A 15,767-nucleotide genomic window follows, 5' to 3' on the forward strand; every position below is an offset into this window, starting at 1 on the left:
TTTTCCCTCATCTTAGAGAGGATTTTACTGTTGCCCTTTTCAAAGGGAGAGTTCCAGGTCACACTTTAGAACTGGCTTTCCACTGGAGGTGCCTAAAGTTGAACCTTTTGTTCCCCTGAAGGTGACATTAGCTGGCCAAATGACAATCCCAGCCAGAGTGACCAGTGCGGAATTCCAACTACAAGCTCTCAGGCCAAGAAGAGGTTTCCCTTCCAAGTCGGTGTAAAGATTAGCCACCAAATGACAAATGGTATTGGGGGAAGCCCCCACTGATGGGTCACCACAAGCTGGGTGGAATGAGGAGGGCAGGACTCGAGGGGTGGCGCTCACCTTTGATGTAGTTGAGGATTTGCTGGACTCGGTGGGGCTCATTGCGGTCTGGCCGGCAGCTTGGCGTGATTTCCAGCACATAATCAGGACCATATGCTGTGAAAAACTGTAACGAAAAGGGAAAGGCCAAAAAACAAACTAAACCACAGAAAACCTCCAAACCAAACCACATACAAACAGAACAATCAAGAGAAATCCACCGCTACTGACAAGGTAAGGGAGGCCCAGGTGGGCAGGGCAGGAGGATGCAGCAGGAAACCGTTCCCCATTTTCAAACCTCCCGTGACAGTCCACTGTGAAATTCTTTGGCTTGGTGTTCAAGGTCCTCTCTGCTCACGTCTCAACTTTTCTCTCCAGCCACTCTATCCCCCTGTTCTCTAGCCACACTGGCCTGCTCCGGGTTCTCCCAAATGAGACCGGGCTTGGTTCCCCCCCCGCCCCCACCCCCGAGGATCTTTGCCATTGCTCTTTCCTGGGGTCTGCAAAGGCCCTCCCCCAACCCCTGCTGCCTGTGAAAAACCTCCCCATCCTTCTAGGCACAGCTCAAATGTCACCTCCTTCACAAAGCTGTCCCTCATTCTCCACCAACCCCCAGAGTGTTCTGTTGGTACATCTCTTATGGCCCCTGTTCAACAAATCGACAGTGCTTGCCGGCATGTCACATACAGGTCACTGTGCCAGCTGCTGCGGGGGCTGTGAAGATGGACAAACCCTCCTCTGGGGTCCTCTGGGTGTTCCCAAGCACGTTCTACAGTGTGTAGAGATTTTTCAACAGCGACCTCATCTCCCTGCACTGGATTATCAACTTCCTGAAGGCAGGCAGCACCTGTGCCTTAGTCACCTCCTTGGTCCTCACAGACCAAGGCAGCTGCCTGTTAGTTTTGGTTGCCTTGAATTCCCTGACCTGGGAATGCCAAATGAGCCTGGTTTCTCTAGTTTTTCTTTCTCCGTAGTAGAGTTTATTTGTTTTTAAATTCAGGGAATCAAAATAAAGGTTTTTGGATTCTATTTCTAGTTCACTAGATGATTCCTTGTGACCTTTGGTAAGTCACAATATCTGATTCAGCTTCTCTATTAGGGCCCGCTTGGGGAAAAACACCCCATGACAAAGGGAATCATTCAATTGGGATAAGCCTTTGAATGGGAAATATGCAAAGCTACTATTTCTGTTTAGTTTTTAACAGAAATAGTATTTGTGCACGCTCTCTGGAGAGAGAGCATATGGTCCTTAACATTATGTGCTTTCAATAGTGATATTGTTAGGTGGTAAGTAAGCCAGGGAAATTCAAATTCCATGGAAAAAAATGGTACAGAGGGCATGAGCAAAAGGGATCTTGGTATGTGTCATGAATTTGATGTCATCCAAAGAGCCTCTAAAAAAATAATCCAGGGTGATTGCCATTGCCACCAAATTATCCTTGTTAAGAGTCTGGATATACATCTGGCACCATGGGAGAGGTTGTGGAACAATCTCTAGGGATTCTAACAGCGTCTTTGTGGAATCTATGGGAATAATTTGATGGGGAGATGGCTTTTGCACATCCATGACAGAAGATTCCACACATCTAATTAAAAGAAAAATGACCAAGACTGTGCCAATGCTTATAATGCTTTTTTTTTTTTTTGGACTGAACTAAAAAGGAAAGAGGGGTCTAGTTCCTTCCTGCTGGGGTTATTACTTTCTGATGCCTGAAGCCCCGAATTCTGGAGATAGAAGGGGCCTTGAGTAGAGATCATCTTTACCACATCCATATATGGAATGGACAAGAGGGGTTACCTGGGGGACACATCCAGAAACTAACTCCCCCATTCTGATCAAAGAAACCTGAGAGGTTTGTATTTTTAGCCAAGGAGGGCCCCTCAGTCCAAGCCCGAGAACCTCGTGGGCTTGGCTCTGGAAGAGAAGGCTTCAAACAGGTGTGGCCCTCTCTCCTTGGATGGCCTCTCCTCCTCCAGAAGGTGTCAAGTAGTACACTCATTTCACGGGTATGGAAAGACGGGTTTAGGGAGAGCAATAGAAGAAAGGCAGCTGCAACGAAGAAGCCACTCTGGGGGACCCAAACCCCTAGCATCAAAGTGCTATAAAAATCAGAGTCAGGGGCCTCGCTGAGGTCTAGGAGGAGGGAATGTTCTGCCTCCATCTACGAAGATAACACTGCTGATCCTCTGTCAGCAAGGCATGTTGTGAGCTATCTGTTTCGGGCTGAGCGTCTGGAACAACGTGTCCTCATTGTGAGGGCCTGCCGCACGCTCAGCCGCGTTCTCTGGCTTTAGTCCCCTCTTGGGCCAAGAGCACATGGTTGCAAGACGGTCAGCTGGGGCCAGAACTGACTGCCACGTGAGAGCTCAGCTTGACTGGGATCAAGGCTCCTGTCCTGGCTGCATGAGCACCTGGCTTTAACTAACCCATAAATAACCCATTCTTTGCTGAAGCAGGCTGGCTGCAGGTAAGCGTGGGTTCCTAAACATCTCCCCACCTTTGCCAATCAAATATTATTCTCAGGTCCTGCTTATTCGCACTATTCTTAGGCTAGGGGACCCAGATGATTTAAGAGAGTCCCTGTTTTGTGATCCAGTTCCACATGGCAGCTGACTGGTCCTAGCCTTGGGAGGCTCTGCTTGGAGCTGAGGGAAGTGACAGGCACCGGGAAGGCAGAGGCTGTATCTAAGGCAAAGGTGGTGCGGTGCCCTCTTCCCCTCTCTGGCTCTCTCGTGGTATTTCTGTTTCTGTGTTATATTATGCTTTTAGTTCTGCACTCGTTAACTCCTTTCTACGGGACCATGAACTCTGCAAAGGCAGAAACTTCTGTCGCATTCTCTTTGCGGAGCCTGTAGAGTTGAATTTCCTTCAACCTTTACATTAAAATTATGTTGAATTACATTAATTCACAAAAGGTTTAGCTGGCCGTTCAGTTAATTCTGTGGAATAATGCAAAGAGCCAATTTATGGCATGAACAGTTTTCTCGGCTCTTGAGGCAGCATGATGAGGCGGGAAGAGCCCCGGCCTTGGAGTTAGGCAGAGCTGGATTTTCATACCCGGATTGAGCTGTGTGCCTCAGGCGAGCTTCTTAATCTCTTTCAGTCATTGCTACCAGAGGAATGATAAGTCCTGACCTGGCTGGGTTGTTAGGAATCACAGAGATAATATACATTAAAGGGCCGACCACAGGGCCCAGCACAGGGTAGGATGTCAGTACATGTGAATTCCCTTCTTCTGAGGCAAGAAGCTATTGCCTAACCAGTGCCTCACCCAGACCCTGGGGGATGTTGGGCCAAGCACTGGGGGCCCCCCACGATGCAGAAAGGAGAGCCTGTTCCTCCTGCCAGACAAAGCCCAGCAGCCCCAGTGGCTTCCCGCTTGTTTAAACCATGAGCTCCGCCTAGAGCCGGTGGAGAAACTGACTTCTCTCATAGTTTCCTGCCCTGCGCTCTGCCACTTGTTACTTACTGGCGAGGTGGAAAGGAAATCTGATCAATAAGACAAAGATGTTGGGATGGAGGGATTTGGCCAGCACTAGATATAGCTCAAAGCCCCACCCTGAAATTGCCCTCCAGTGTTGAAGAGGAAAGGAAACAGGCAAGCGGCAATGCCATTCCCAGACAGGTGGAGCAGGGTATGAAAGAGCCCAGCCGGCTGGCAAGTGCAAACGCTGGCTTTGATCTCAGCAAAGGAAGGAGGGAGGTGCTAACCCTTCTCCACCCCTTCCCCTTTTTCCTCAGCGCTCCTTTTGCTTTCTGGGTTTCCTTTTATGCGTGTTTGAGGGGAACATGGTAGCAGGAATGGGGCAAATGGAAAGGATGAGGTGGGGCTGAAGCATGGGAGTGGAAGGGAATAGTACTTGAGGGGAGCTGGTCCCTTCTCGACCCAAGAGTCAATGAATAAAGAAAGGAAAATAGCTCAGTCTTGCTCGGTTCAGGCCAGCTCAATGTGCCTTTCTTGCTCACTCCCCTCCAGCTCTTGCTCATGCAATGCAAACAGCATATGCTTAGATATTTGGTCAAGAAGATATTCAGAAGAAGCCTTAAGGTTGTTGTTATTCCTTCCTAATCCTATGTGGTCACAGGAAACCGAACCACAAAGCCGGCACAGCCAATCCTTTAATCCTTCCTTCAACATTTATTAAGTACCTACTGACTAGGTGTCAGTAGGTACTTAATAGATACTTTATTAAGTACCTAACCTGATTAGGTTAGTCACTGGGGTGCAAAGATTGTAAGATATGCTTAGTAGGAGGGGTCAGTATGATGAGAACAGTATGATGAGAGGTATAACAATAATACTAAAGTCACAAGTAATGACAGTTAATGTTTTTTCTCTTTTTAAAAATTGAAGTATAGTTGATTTACAATGTTGTGTTAGTTTCTGATGTACAGCAAACTGATTCAGTTATACGTATATATGTATATATATATTCTTTTTCAGATTCTTTTCCCTTATAGATTATTACAAGATATTGAGTATAGTTCCCTGTGCTATACAGTAGGTCCTTGTTGGTTATCTATTTTATATACAGTAGTGTGTATATGTTAATTCCAAACTCCTAATTTATCCCCCTCTTCCCCCTTTGGTGACCATAAGTTTGTTTTCTATGTCAATAACAGTTAACAGTTAATATTGATTAAAGGCTTCTTATGTGTCAGGCACTTAAAGTGTCTGCACACTTTTTATGGACTGACAATTCTCACAACCAACTCATATGGAGGTTCTAGAATTACTTCCATTTTAAGATGAGAATCTGAAGCACAGAATAGTCAGATAACTTGACAGAGGTCAAACAGCTAGCACGTGTGGTGTGAGATTTGAACCCAGGTCATTCTGGAGATCAGCACTACCCATAGGAGCCTCTAAACTACCCCAGAGGAAGTGACTGTGTAGGGCAGGGTCTGCAAAGGGGGCCTGGTGGGTGGGAGGGAGGCATTCCCAAGAGAGCCTGGGCAAGAGCAGGGACTGTGGAATGGAACAGCATATTTAGCACAATTTGATGTTGCTCGAGGGTAGGGCATAAGGAGGATCAGGACACGAGTCTGGGGAGGCAGGATGAGTTTCACGGTAGGCGATGCATGTTCCCCACACTAAGGCATTTGGCCTGATCCCAGACTAGAAGGTCCACGAAGGCAGAACACTCTTTTGCTCCCCACTGTCAGTGCCAGTTCCCAAAACAGTGCTTGTCCCTAGGAGGTGGCAAGTAACTATTTGTGGCATAAGTGAATGGAAACTTGGGGGAGCTTGGAAATGAGGGGATGAACAGGCCAGCTGGGCACTTGATAAGATTCAATGGCTACAGTGTAGAGAATGGAATGGAATTTGAGGGAAGGAATGCAAATAGGAAGGCCAGTGACAAGGTTGGTGCTAGAGCCATGTTGAGTGGTAACAGGGCCTGAGCCAGAACAGTTGTGGGAGGAACAGAGAGTGAAAAACTTAAAAGATAGCATCAATAGGACTAAACAATGAGTTGGACGTGGGAAGTAAGGAAGAAGAGAGAGTCAAGGATTTGCCACTGTGTAGGAGGTACAGTGACAGGGTGAGGAATACAAGCAGAGGACAAGGGTTTGTGGTGGGGTGTAGATGTGTGAGGGGGGTTCAACGGGGAGCGTGTTTAGGGTCAGAATCGTGATGATACAGTGGCCTGTAATTCAGGCGAGAGGTTGGCCCTAAGATACAGAATATTTGTTATAGATTTGGGAGTTATCAATGACATAAAGGAATTGGATGAGAATTGCCAAGGAATTGCCTTGGCCGGCATGGGAGGCTTCCTACAGAGTAAGAGAAGAGAAGAGAGGCGAGGAAAGAATCATGGGGAACAGCCAACACTTCAGAGGTGGACAGAGGGAGAGGAAACAGTTCTGGTGACGATTTGAGATGTTGCAGAGAGGTGAAATAAAAGGAGGGTGGTCTTCTGATTTGTCCATGGGAAGATCTTTGCTGCAGCAAAGTCAGTGGAGGGTGTGGACAAGGCCTGACTGGAGGGGGCTGAAGAGTTGATGGGAAGAAGTGGAGGTAAGAATGATGGGGACTTCCCTGGTGGTCTAGTGGTTAAGACTCCACCCTTCTAATGCAGTGGGTGTGGGTTCGATCCCTGGTGAGGGGACTAGGATCTCTCATGCCATGTGGTGCGGCCAAAAATATATAAATAAATAAAAATTAAAAAAAAAAAGAATGACGGTAAGAATACACACATACACTCTCCTTTTTTTAAGAGTTTGGTACAGGGGTGGGACTGGAGTAGGGTGGTATTTTAAGATGGGAGGGTCTTAAAAGTATATTTATAGGCTGAGGGGAAGAGCCCACAGGATGGGAGTCAGAGGCAGCCTGATAGGGATTTCGAGTTGTTTATATCTGTCTTTCTAGCTCCTTAGCCAGAGTGCCACAAGGGAAGAATACTGTTGTATTCATATTTCTATTACCTACAGCTCTTAGCATAGCACTTGGAAAATAATAGGTACTCAATTCATGTTTGTTGAAGGAATGAAATTCTGAAGACATGCACATCCAGTAGGGAGAATCAGGGTCTTGAAGGATGGGCGATTGCAAATAGGCAGGGATGGGGTGGGGTTGGAGGGTAGTTAGTGGAGGCAGGACAAGTCTGGGAAGTTGGCTAAAGTTCTAGAAGGAGAGCAAGGGAAGCCTTGAACTCCAGGTTGAGGAGACAGGACTTGATGTGACAGGCATATCAGGACTAGAGCTGTGCCTTAGGACACCTGGGAGCAGTATACAAAGGCTGGGTGACCAGTGTGGAGGCCACTGCCATAGTTCAAGGGGGAGATAGCAAGGGCTTGAACAAGAGTGATTATTGTGGGGATGGAGAGGATGGGAAAGAGACATTGTGAAGGTAGACTTCCGAGGACTTTGGTAAGTGGTTGGCTGTGGAGGAAAGAGAGCAGGGGAGGTCAAAGTTGACTCCTAGGTTTTGAGTCGGGGTAAGTAGGAGAATCAATGCCACTGACAGAGCTGAGCTAAAGTAGCAGGAAGAGCTAGTCTGGCTCAGGGAAGGGGATGGGCTTGGGTTTCGTGGGTTTGAGATGACAGTAGGATATGTGGGTCACTACGTCTAGCAGGCAGCTGGAGATGTGATGATGGTTTGTGGAAGTGAGGTCATGGCTGAGGACTAATGTAGTAGGGGGATAAAAGGAGCCAGTGACTAGGCAGAAAAAGAGCAACCAGAGAAGAAGAAACAGAATGGTAAAGTAAAATCTCTTAGAGCCTTAGGGATGACATTCAGCATGAGAAAGATGCCTAAAGGAATACACTTGCCACACTGGCAATAGACTCCTGCGGCTAAACTAACATACCTCCCTCCTAGTCAGTATAAAAAGCCAGCCCCCTTTTTATAATACTCCAAAAAGCTCTCAAAATTTTTATTGCTAACTCAAGGTTTACCTTTTCCTAGAAGTTAGACTTGATCCTATCAGGGTAAGCCCAAGGTTGATGCCAATCCCTCTTACAGACCACTGAGGCTTTGCTCTTGTTATCAGCTAGGGAGGTCGTTCTGGTGATTGTGATGTGGGCCCTGGCCAGGAAGAGCATTTCTTGTCTTGACTCACCCTGGGAACAGAACTCATCACAACAAGAGTGACAGAGCATCAGCACTTTGAACCATAACATGGTCTTGTAAGATGCTTCTCAACCTTTCTTATGTCACCAATTACTCCATCAAAGAACCTGGGCCCAACCATGATGGAAACAAAAAAGCCCTCTTTTCCCCAGAAAAACATTTCTATTTACAGGAAATTCAGTTACTATATATATCATTTATGGTACATTTTAAGGACACAAAATTGCAGTGGTATTATTGGGAGTAAGTTTTATTGCCATGGCTTTACAACACAAACAAACAAAAATAATAATCCCGTTAGTCGTTGGACTGAACTGGCAGGAAGCAGCACATCAAAGGCGATTGCTTGTAGGCAGGGGAACGGGGAATTAGGATTGTCCAGAGCATGACCAAGAGGTCAGGGAGATGTGGGCTATTGGAGACAAGATGTTACATGTGGAGTGGACACGAGGTTGGAAACCCAGCACCCCATCTAGACTGCGTCTGTATCCCACCTGTGGAGCTCATCTCACAACTTGAACAGGGTCCCTACTTAAGAAGTGCTTCATGGTGAGGCTCATACACCAGTGCCAAGAACTGTTTGAATGAATAAGTGAATGAATGAATAAGGCATGGAAATAGTTTCATTATCCAAAAGTTTTAATGGTATTTTAACTATTGGTATAAAAAATTTTATTAAGCAAAATAATCAGGTAAACCTGGGAACTGTTAGCTTATTTGAGCACCGAATATATTTAAACGAAGAATATGGCCAGTATTAACTAGTCTTATCTCATTAGCTAAAGTACTTAGAGGCTTCATGAACACACACACATATATAGCCCTTTAGTGTATTGTGTATTCAGTAAGGTTCCTATGTTAGTTAACCCACAGTAGTGTGTGTGTGTGTGTGTGTGTGTGTGTGTGTGTGTGTACATGCACATGTTCTATTAGGTGCTGAACATTATTCTAGGTCCTTGAGGGGAAGCTGAGTACAAAAAAAGAATAAGGTCTGGTGACTGCTCTTGGGGAGATGAAAATCCCAATGAGAAAGATAATTACAGGAAGGGCAGAGGAATAAATCTAAGCTTAACTGTGTGGTACTGGCTAGAGTACAGTAAACTGTCCTCACACGTGTGGGGCACTGGACAAGTGAGGTGACTTGTAGAAGATCACAGTGCTAAAGTAACAGATGTGAACTTGAACCCATGGCTTAGGACTTTCAGTCCAGTGGGCTTTCCATTACACCACGAAGGAAAAGCATAGTGGTTAAAGAATGAGATTTCTGGAGTCATAGGGGATGAGCCCTAAATCCTTGCTCCACCATGTACTAGCTGTGTGACCTTAGGCAAGTTACTTAACTGTTCTGTGCCCTGGTTTTCTTTGTAAAATGGGGATAATAACAGAAGGTACTTGTAGAGTTGTTGTGACAGTAAGTTAATTCATGTAAAGCACACAGAGCAGTGCCTGGAGCATAGTAAGTGCTCAGTAAATGTTATTATTAAATGATAGATATTATTATTATTATTTATTGTGCTTTATCAACTGTACAAAGAAACAGGAGTTCTACATATAATGGACAGTAGCAAAACTGGATTTCTTTACTAATGTCCATTCAGAGTGAATGAGGGCGAACTTGTGAAGAGCTTACCCTGTATTCCAAAACTCTGAAGCCAGAAAGAGGGTAGAGAGAACAAGAAGAGAAGGATCCAAATGAATGAGACTAGGAAAAATGGAAGAGGACTTCTCTGGTGGTCCAGTGGACTCCACGCTTCCAATGCAGGGGATGTGGGTTCGATCCCTGGTCAGGGAACTAAGATCCCACATGCCGCACAGCCAAAAAAAATAAAAAGCAAATAGCAAAAAAAAAAAAAAAAAAAAAAGAGAAAGAAAAATGGAAGAGAGGAGGAGGGAATGAGAACTTGGAAGTGGCAGGAAAGAGGCAGGGGGACAGAGGTGATAGAAAGGAGAGGAGATAAAAACGTGTGTATGGGGTAAATTGGCAAGGAAGGGAAGGAGGCACAGAGGAGGTGGCAGAGAACACAAGGGCAGGGTGGCTGCCACTTCACTAGGGGGACTCCCTGCAGGCCAAGGCTTTCCTTCAGGGTGTGGTTTCAAGGGGTTTGGGGGAAGGGCCCTGGCCAAGACTAATATCTTCCCCACATTACGGCTGATCCTCAAATTTCCACTATTAGAGAGAATTCCTCCTTCATAAATATGTTCAGGGCCAACTCTGGTTATACCATATGTCTCTGTTGATCAAATGAATATTTTGGAAACAAGCCTACACACAAAGCTTTTTTACATCAATTTTTCCTTTAGCCAAGGGTGGGGATAGAAGAAGGAAGAGTACAGGGATATTGCTTTACCTGGCTTGCTGCTGGACAAGTACTAAGATGACCTTAAGAAAATGGATTCTGGGACTTCCCTGGGGTCCAGCGGTTAAGATTCCGCGCTTCCACTGCAGGGGGCGCAGGTTCGATCCCTGGTCGGGGAGCTAAGGTCCTGCATGCCGCGGGGTGCGGCCTTAAAAAAAAAAAAAAAAAAAGAAATGGATTCTACTAGAGGATTGTAAGTGCTGCCTTGGCCTGATCCTTACACTACTTCAAGCAACTGCCCTCTCTGTTCCTTCACTGCTAAACTTCTTAAGATCTCTTTATTCTTCAGCACCTTGACCTCTTCATTTCTCAGACACTTCAACACGCTGCTGTCTGAATTCTTCCCCCACACCTCCACTGAACTGTTTTCTAGAAGGATGGCAAAGAGATTTTAGCTTGTTGGCAACTCTGATTGATTGGTAGTAGCTGCTTGGGGGTACTATGTTGAGAAGGATTCTGAGACTGTGTCTAGGTTCAGCAGGAAAATGTGCCCAAATCAGTTTGCCAAGTAATTCATGGGAATACATGGTAGGCAGGGTGGGGGCTGGAGGGATGTAGTCATACGTGCCCTATATTTGCTATTCCTGCCTTAGGAGACCAAGAGTGACCCCCTACTTACCCAATCTAATGTCTTCTTTTCAGTGATCGCTCACCCTATTTGATCTCTCTGCAGCACCTGTCATCAACTACTGCCTCATCTTTGGCACTGTCTTCTCTCTCATCACCACTCCTCTCTCTGTTCCTTGTCAGTCTCCTTCCCTGGATCATTTTCCTTTACCTATCTCTTAAATGTAGGTGCCCTCAGGTTGTCCTCTCAGCTCTTTTCTCTCTCTCTGCAAGAGTTTACACTCTCTGCTGTGGTTTAAATCACTTCCATGCAGAGATCCTAAATTTCTGGGTTCAGTGTTTATCCCTGGCCTCTGACTTGAATTTATAATTGTCCGCTGGACATTTCTACCTGGAAAACTTGAATTCTTGGTACTTGATGCTTACTGTGTTCTAAGTTGAGCTAATTCAGTATACGTCCTTCAAAGAGAATGTTCATCTTCTCTTTTTGTTGACTCAGCACCGTAGGTGAGACCCATCATACAATAAGCTACTCAGAAAAGATTTGGATTTATGACCCTGAATGGATCAGTGTGCTTATGTTTTGTTTAGAGGCACTGGATTTTGTGCTTTCAAAATACCCCAAATGATATGGGATTAGGGGATAGAGGTTAGGGGATCTCTGTCTCTGGGAGATATTCCCATTGTTTGATGAACAATGATTTTTCTTCTTGCCATTTGTCAGATGAAGAAAAACATATCTCACTGGGTGCAAGAAGATAGAAAGAGGCATAGGGTACTCCCAAGACTGGCATTATCTCTAAGGGGACAGCCAGACAGCACGCAATATGCTTGGGGTATTATTTGAAAACACTCACTGGTTGTCTTCTGAGGCAGGATGCAGGGTGGGGAGATGCTAGAGAGACAATGATGAAGCAGACAATCCCTGGCCTTGAGGAGCTTGCAGTCTAGTAGAGAAGGCAGAGAGGTGCAGGAAGAACTATGATGAGACGAACATTACAGGTGAGTCATTTCTCTGGAGCTATGGGAACTCAAGTGGGAATTCTGAGTGTGGGGCTGGGTGATGCATGATGGGAAGCAACTGAACTGGCCTAGAAGGATGAATGAGATTTAAATAGGAAGGGAGAGAAGGTAAGAAAGGCAGAAGGAGCAGAATGAAGACAATGAAGATAAATTCTAAACAAGTCATCAAAAATTAATTTATGAGAAAGAACAGAGTACAGGGTCATAAGTAGCACCAGCACAGCTCTGTAAGCAACTTTCTTGTCTTCAATGAATAGCACATCCTTCCTTTGTGATGGACAATGATAGGTTGATGGGCTTGGCAGAGGCAGGGAAAAGTCATGGATGGGCTTGATATTCTATCAGAGTAGGATTTCTCTTTGATATATCCATCACAGTGGTTACTTGGGAGCAAATCAGAGTTGAACTTGCTTAGATCCTATTGATTCATTTGTTCCCTCATTCGCTTGATACCAATGTCTCCCAAGGACTCCCGTGTACCAGGCTCTGGGTGCGAAGAGATGACTGAGACTCAGCCCCTGCCCCCAAGGACTGGATGGGGAGGCAGCTGTGCAAACAAGCAGTTCTAACGCTCTGCGGTAAGTGCCGTAATAGACGTGCAGGCAAGAGCTCCTGGAGTCCAGAGGGAAGATAAAGCAAAGCTGTGCTCTCTGAGTCAGCCTCTAACCGATTTCCCTGTCTCCCCTCCCTCCCTGAGTTTTCCGTCCGAAATTCAGATCTGATCATGTCATTCCCCCTGCTTAAAAACCGTGGTTGTCTCCCCACGTACTGTAGGACCCAGTCCAAACTCCCAAGCAGGACATACAAAGGCCTTCAGTCTGGCGCAACTGACTCCTCCAGTCTTATCTCACACCATGGGCCAGGCTCTGGCCTCTACACTGTAGCAACACTGCACTGGAGTGTCTCTCCTACTCCTCTTTATCTGGTCAACTCTTCTGCTTCCCTTGCGCCCCTGCTAAATGTTGCTTCTCGGCTGCACTGGCCCCAACTCCCCCTGATGGAGTAAGTTCCTCCTCTGCGTTCCCACAGCTTGCTGTTGACGTCTCTATTCTAGCACTTATCACACCATAGTGTAATTGTTTGTCTATGTGCCCATCTCCCCCACCAGGCCATGTTCTTCTCAAGGTTGGGAACTGGGCATTATTCTTTTCCTTATCCTTGAGATTTCGTCCGGGCCTGGCATATGGTAGGTGCTCCATCCATCTTGGCTGAGTGAATGAATGACTCTGACACTGGCCACTTGGGTCTGGTCATTGTCAGCAGCTAGCATTACTTAACATGAGAGATACCTAAAAAAATGAAGGGCAGCCAGAGTAGCTGAAAAACAGGCGGCTCTAGTCACATCATGAAAAAAACAAGAGACGGAGGAGACAATGCTCCCACTCAGACTTTAACTGATGACTCTCCCTTCTGAGCAGCCCCTTCTTGTCTGCTCTCCCGTTCACTTTCAAAAACCCAGTGATTGAAATGATTCTAATTATTCATGGTCGGTGGCATATCCAGGAAACAGTTTACAAGCAATTAAAATACGCCGAAATAGATTTATGCAGGTTGAACCTGATCCTGCTGGTAAAAAGGGAGTAAATGACTTACATCTTGGAGGGGTATTTGCTTCCTGAGGCTGCTCTTTATCGGTCTTTACTGTACTAGCTTGGGGCTAACACGGCAAACATCTGGAGGTCCTTCTTAAGGTGAGTGTGCAGCGAACGGTGCAGGGAGCGTGTAGACTGCATGCATGATGGCAGCTAGCTGTCCTGTAAATGTGGGGGCGCTGCCTCTGCCCACATTCCCCCCCCCTGCCTCCCCCCACCATGGGGGGAGGATGGCTCAGCAGCAGGTAGCTCCTGGTAGTAGGAAAGCTCCCAGCACCGTGATCATGACGATTCCAATAACATTGGAACCACTTGGAATCATTTAACCCCACAAGGTTCAATCTCCTGGTTGGTAAAATAGGGACACAGATCTCCACCCTCCCAACTTTAAAGGGTTGTTTATGAGGATCAGTGGAAGAAGTGTTGTGAAAAGCTCTAGAGGCTACAGAAATGGCGGCGGGGGGTCACTTTCATTACAAAAACTCTAACTCGTGGGCCCTTTCAATGTTCTAGGAGTGGCTAATGCTCATCAGCAGATTAGTAAAGGTGTACCGGGGCAAGTCCCCTAATAGTTTACTTAAGAGTCCACACAAGAACTATTCATTACCTTGCTATGTTCAAACCAAGTGTTTTAATGTCCTTCTAATGAAGACAGCAGTCAGCAGCTAAGCAAACAGGCCATTTGGTTGAGAATAGACATGGGGCAGCAGAGGCCTAGCACATGGAGTCCAGGTGTCTCCAGAGATTTTGTGCCATCCCTCCCCATGGCAGGCAGGCTCTGCTTCCTTGGGATTGACTCTAGGGAAAAACGGCCTCCTTTTGCTGCTCCGAGAAACCTAGAACATATAGCTAAGCCATTCAGTGGGCCAATGTGATTGGTGCAAAATTTAGAATGAACAAATTGAAATGGCATATTTCAGCACCAGCTTTTGAGCTAAGTGCAGAGGGACTGCAGAAAGGCCAAAAGCTGGCACAGAAGCAGAGGCGGGGGTGGTGGTGGGGTGGGGAAGCAAAGGCCATGGAAAATCAGTAAACTGGAGTGATAGTTTACCCGGAAGTCTAACTTTAAATTATTAAGCCCTTGAGATACCGTAATGGAAAGTTATATAGCTTACATCTGCAAAAGGATCCTGGGTTTCTTCATGCTCTGTCACACCTCCCTGCCTTTCCACTCACCATTCCTTGTGCAGAGAATGCCCGGCCCTCCCTTCTTACTCATCTTTCAAGACCCAGCTCCAATGTAACCTCTTTGAAGTCTTTGCCGACTCCCCAAAAGCGAGATCCTTGCTCCCTCGTCTGTGCCGTCACAAGGTCTTTTACAGCCCTAAGGCCCACTCTGACACATTTGTTTACACACCCTTCTTCCCCATTCAGCCAGGAGCATAGCTCTCAGAAGCAAGAACCAGATGGTAGCTTTACCTAGCACAGAGCAGGGACAAAGATGGGCCTCACTCAAGGCCAGCTGAATGAATGAGCATTTGAGCATACGTGAGCCGGCCACATTTATCAGGTCTGCAGAGGACCCAAAGGGAAGGCTCATTAGGCAATGATTTGATATGGTAGATATGCTTCTTCCACACTGGTTTACCTGATTAGTGACTGCCTCGGTGCTGGCAAGCAGCAAGAAATCTGCCGGCAGAGGCAGCCTGACAATGTACCGATGAGGCAAGGTCTGGTCCTGGCTATTAGCTTGGTTCCCACAACTTGCAAACGTGAGCTGGAAAAGTGCTGCCCTCCCCCCCCACTCAACTCTCAGGTGCCTGCTTCTCAAGAAGTTGCCCAGCAGCACAGACAGCATCATCTCGTACATCTGAAAATTGAAAATGCATCTATTACCAGAGAGGAAGGCCTAATGGACAGAGCCTGACCCAGCCTCGGCTCCCACAGAAGCTCCGGCTCGGCAGCTACAGCCTCCGGTTCTCCTTCTGGTTCTGCTAATGATGAACTCGATGACTTTGGACACATTGGCTCGTCTCACATTCTCCATTCCCCCCAGTGGGCAGAATAATGAAGATGTTGCATGGATTGAGTCAATAAGAAGCCTGACTGAGATCCCTGTGGACGGGGGAAGCAGCAGTTGATGCTGGCAGAGCCTGCAGAGTTCTGTTGTTTTCGATATTTCTGTTTGTAAGTGAATCATTCTGCCTCGAGCCCAGATGTGCAGCCCGTGGAGAGGAAGAGAGGAAGGGCAGGCGGGCGGGCACCTCCGGCCTAAGCTGCAGCAGTCAGAGCACACGGAAGTGGATGGGACTGGACGGGACAGGATGGGATGCGATGGGATGGGAGGGACAGGACAGGACGGGAAGGGATGCTCAGCTGCTGGCTTGCCAACAGCTGGTCCCCT

At 46.7% G+C, this 15,767-nt stretch overlaps 1 protein-coding gene across 1 annotated transcript in view; it reads right to left on the bottom strand.

Annotated features, from left to right (window-relative positions):
- HDAC8 (histone deacetylase 8) overlaps positions 1-15,767 on the bottom strand; it is a 238,562-nt gene that overhangs the window by 25,126 nt on the left and 197,669 nt on the right. The window contains exon 10 of the mRNA XM_036840554.1: positions 331-436. Within this exon, the coding sequence (XP_036696449.1) occupies positions 331-436 (106 nt within the window). The remainder of the gene's footprint in view (positions 1-330; positions 437-15,767) is intronic.

This window comes from Balaenoptera musculus, chromosome X, assembly GCF_009873245.2.
Source record: "Balaenoptera musculus isolate JJ_BM4_2016_0621 chromosome X, mBalMus1.pri.v3, whole genome shotgun sequence".
Classification (NCBI taxonomy): Eukaryota; Metazoa; Chordata; class Mammalia; order Artiodactyla; family Balaenopteridae; genus Balaenoptera; species Balaenoptera musculus.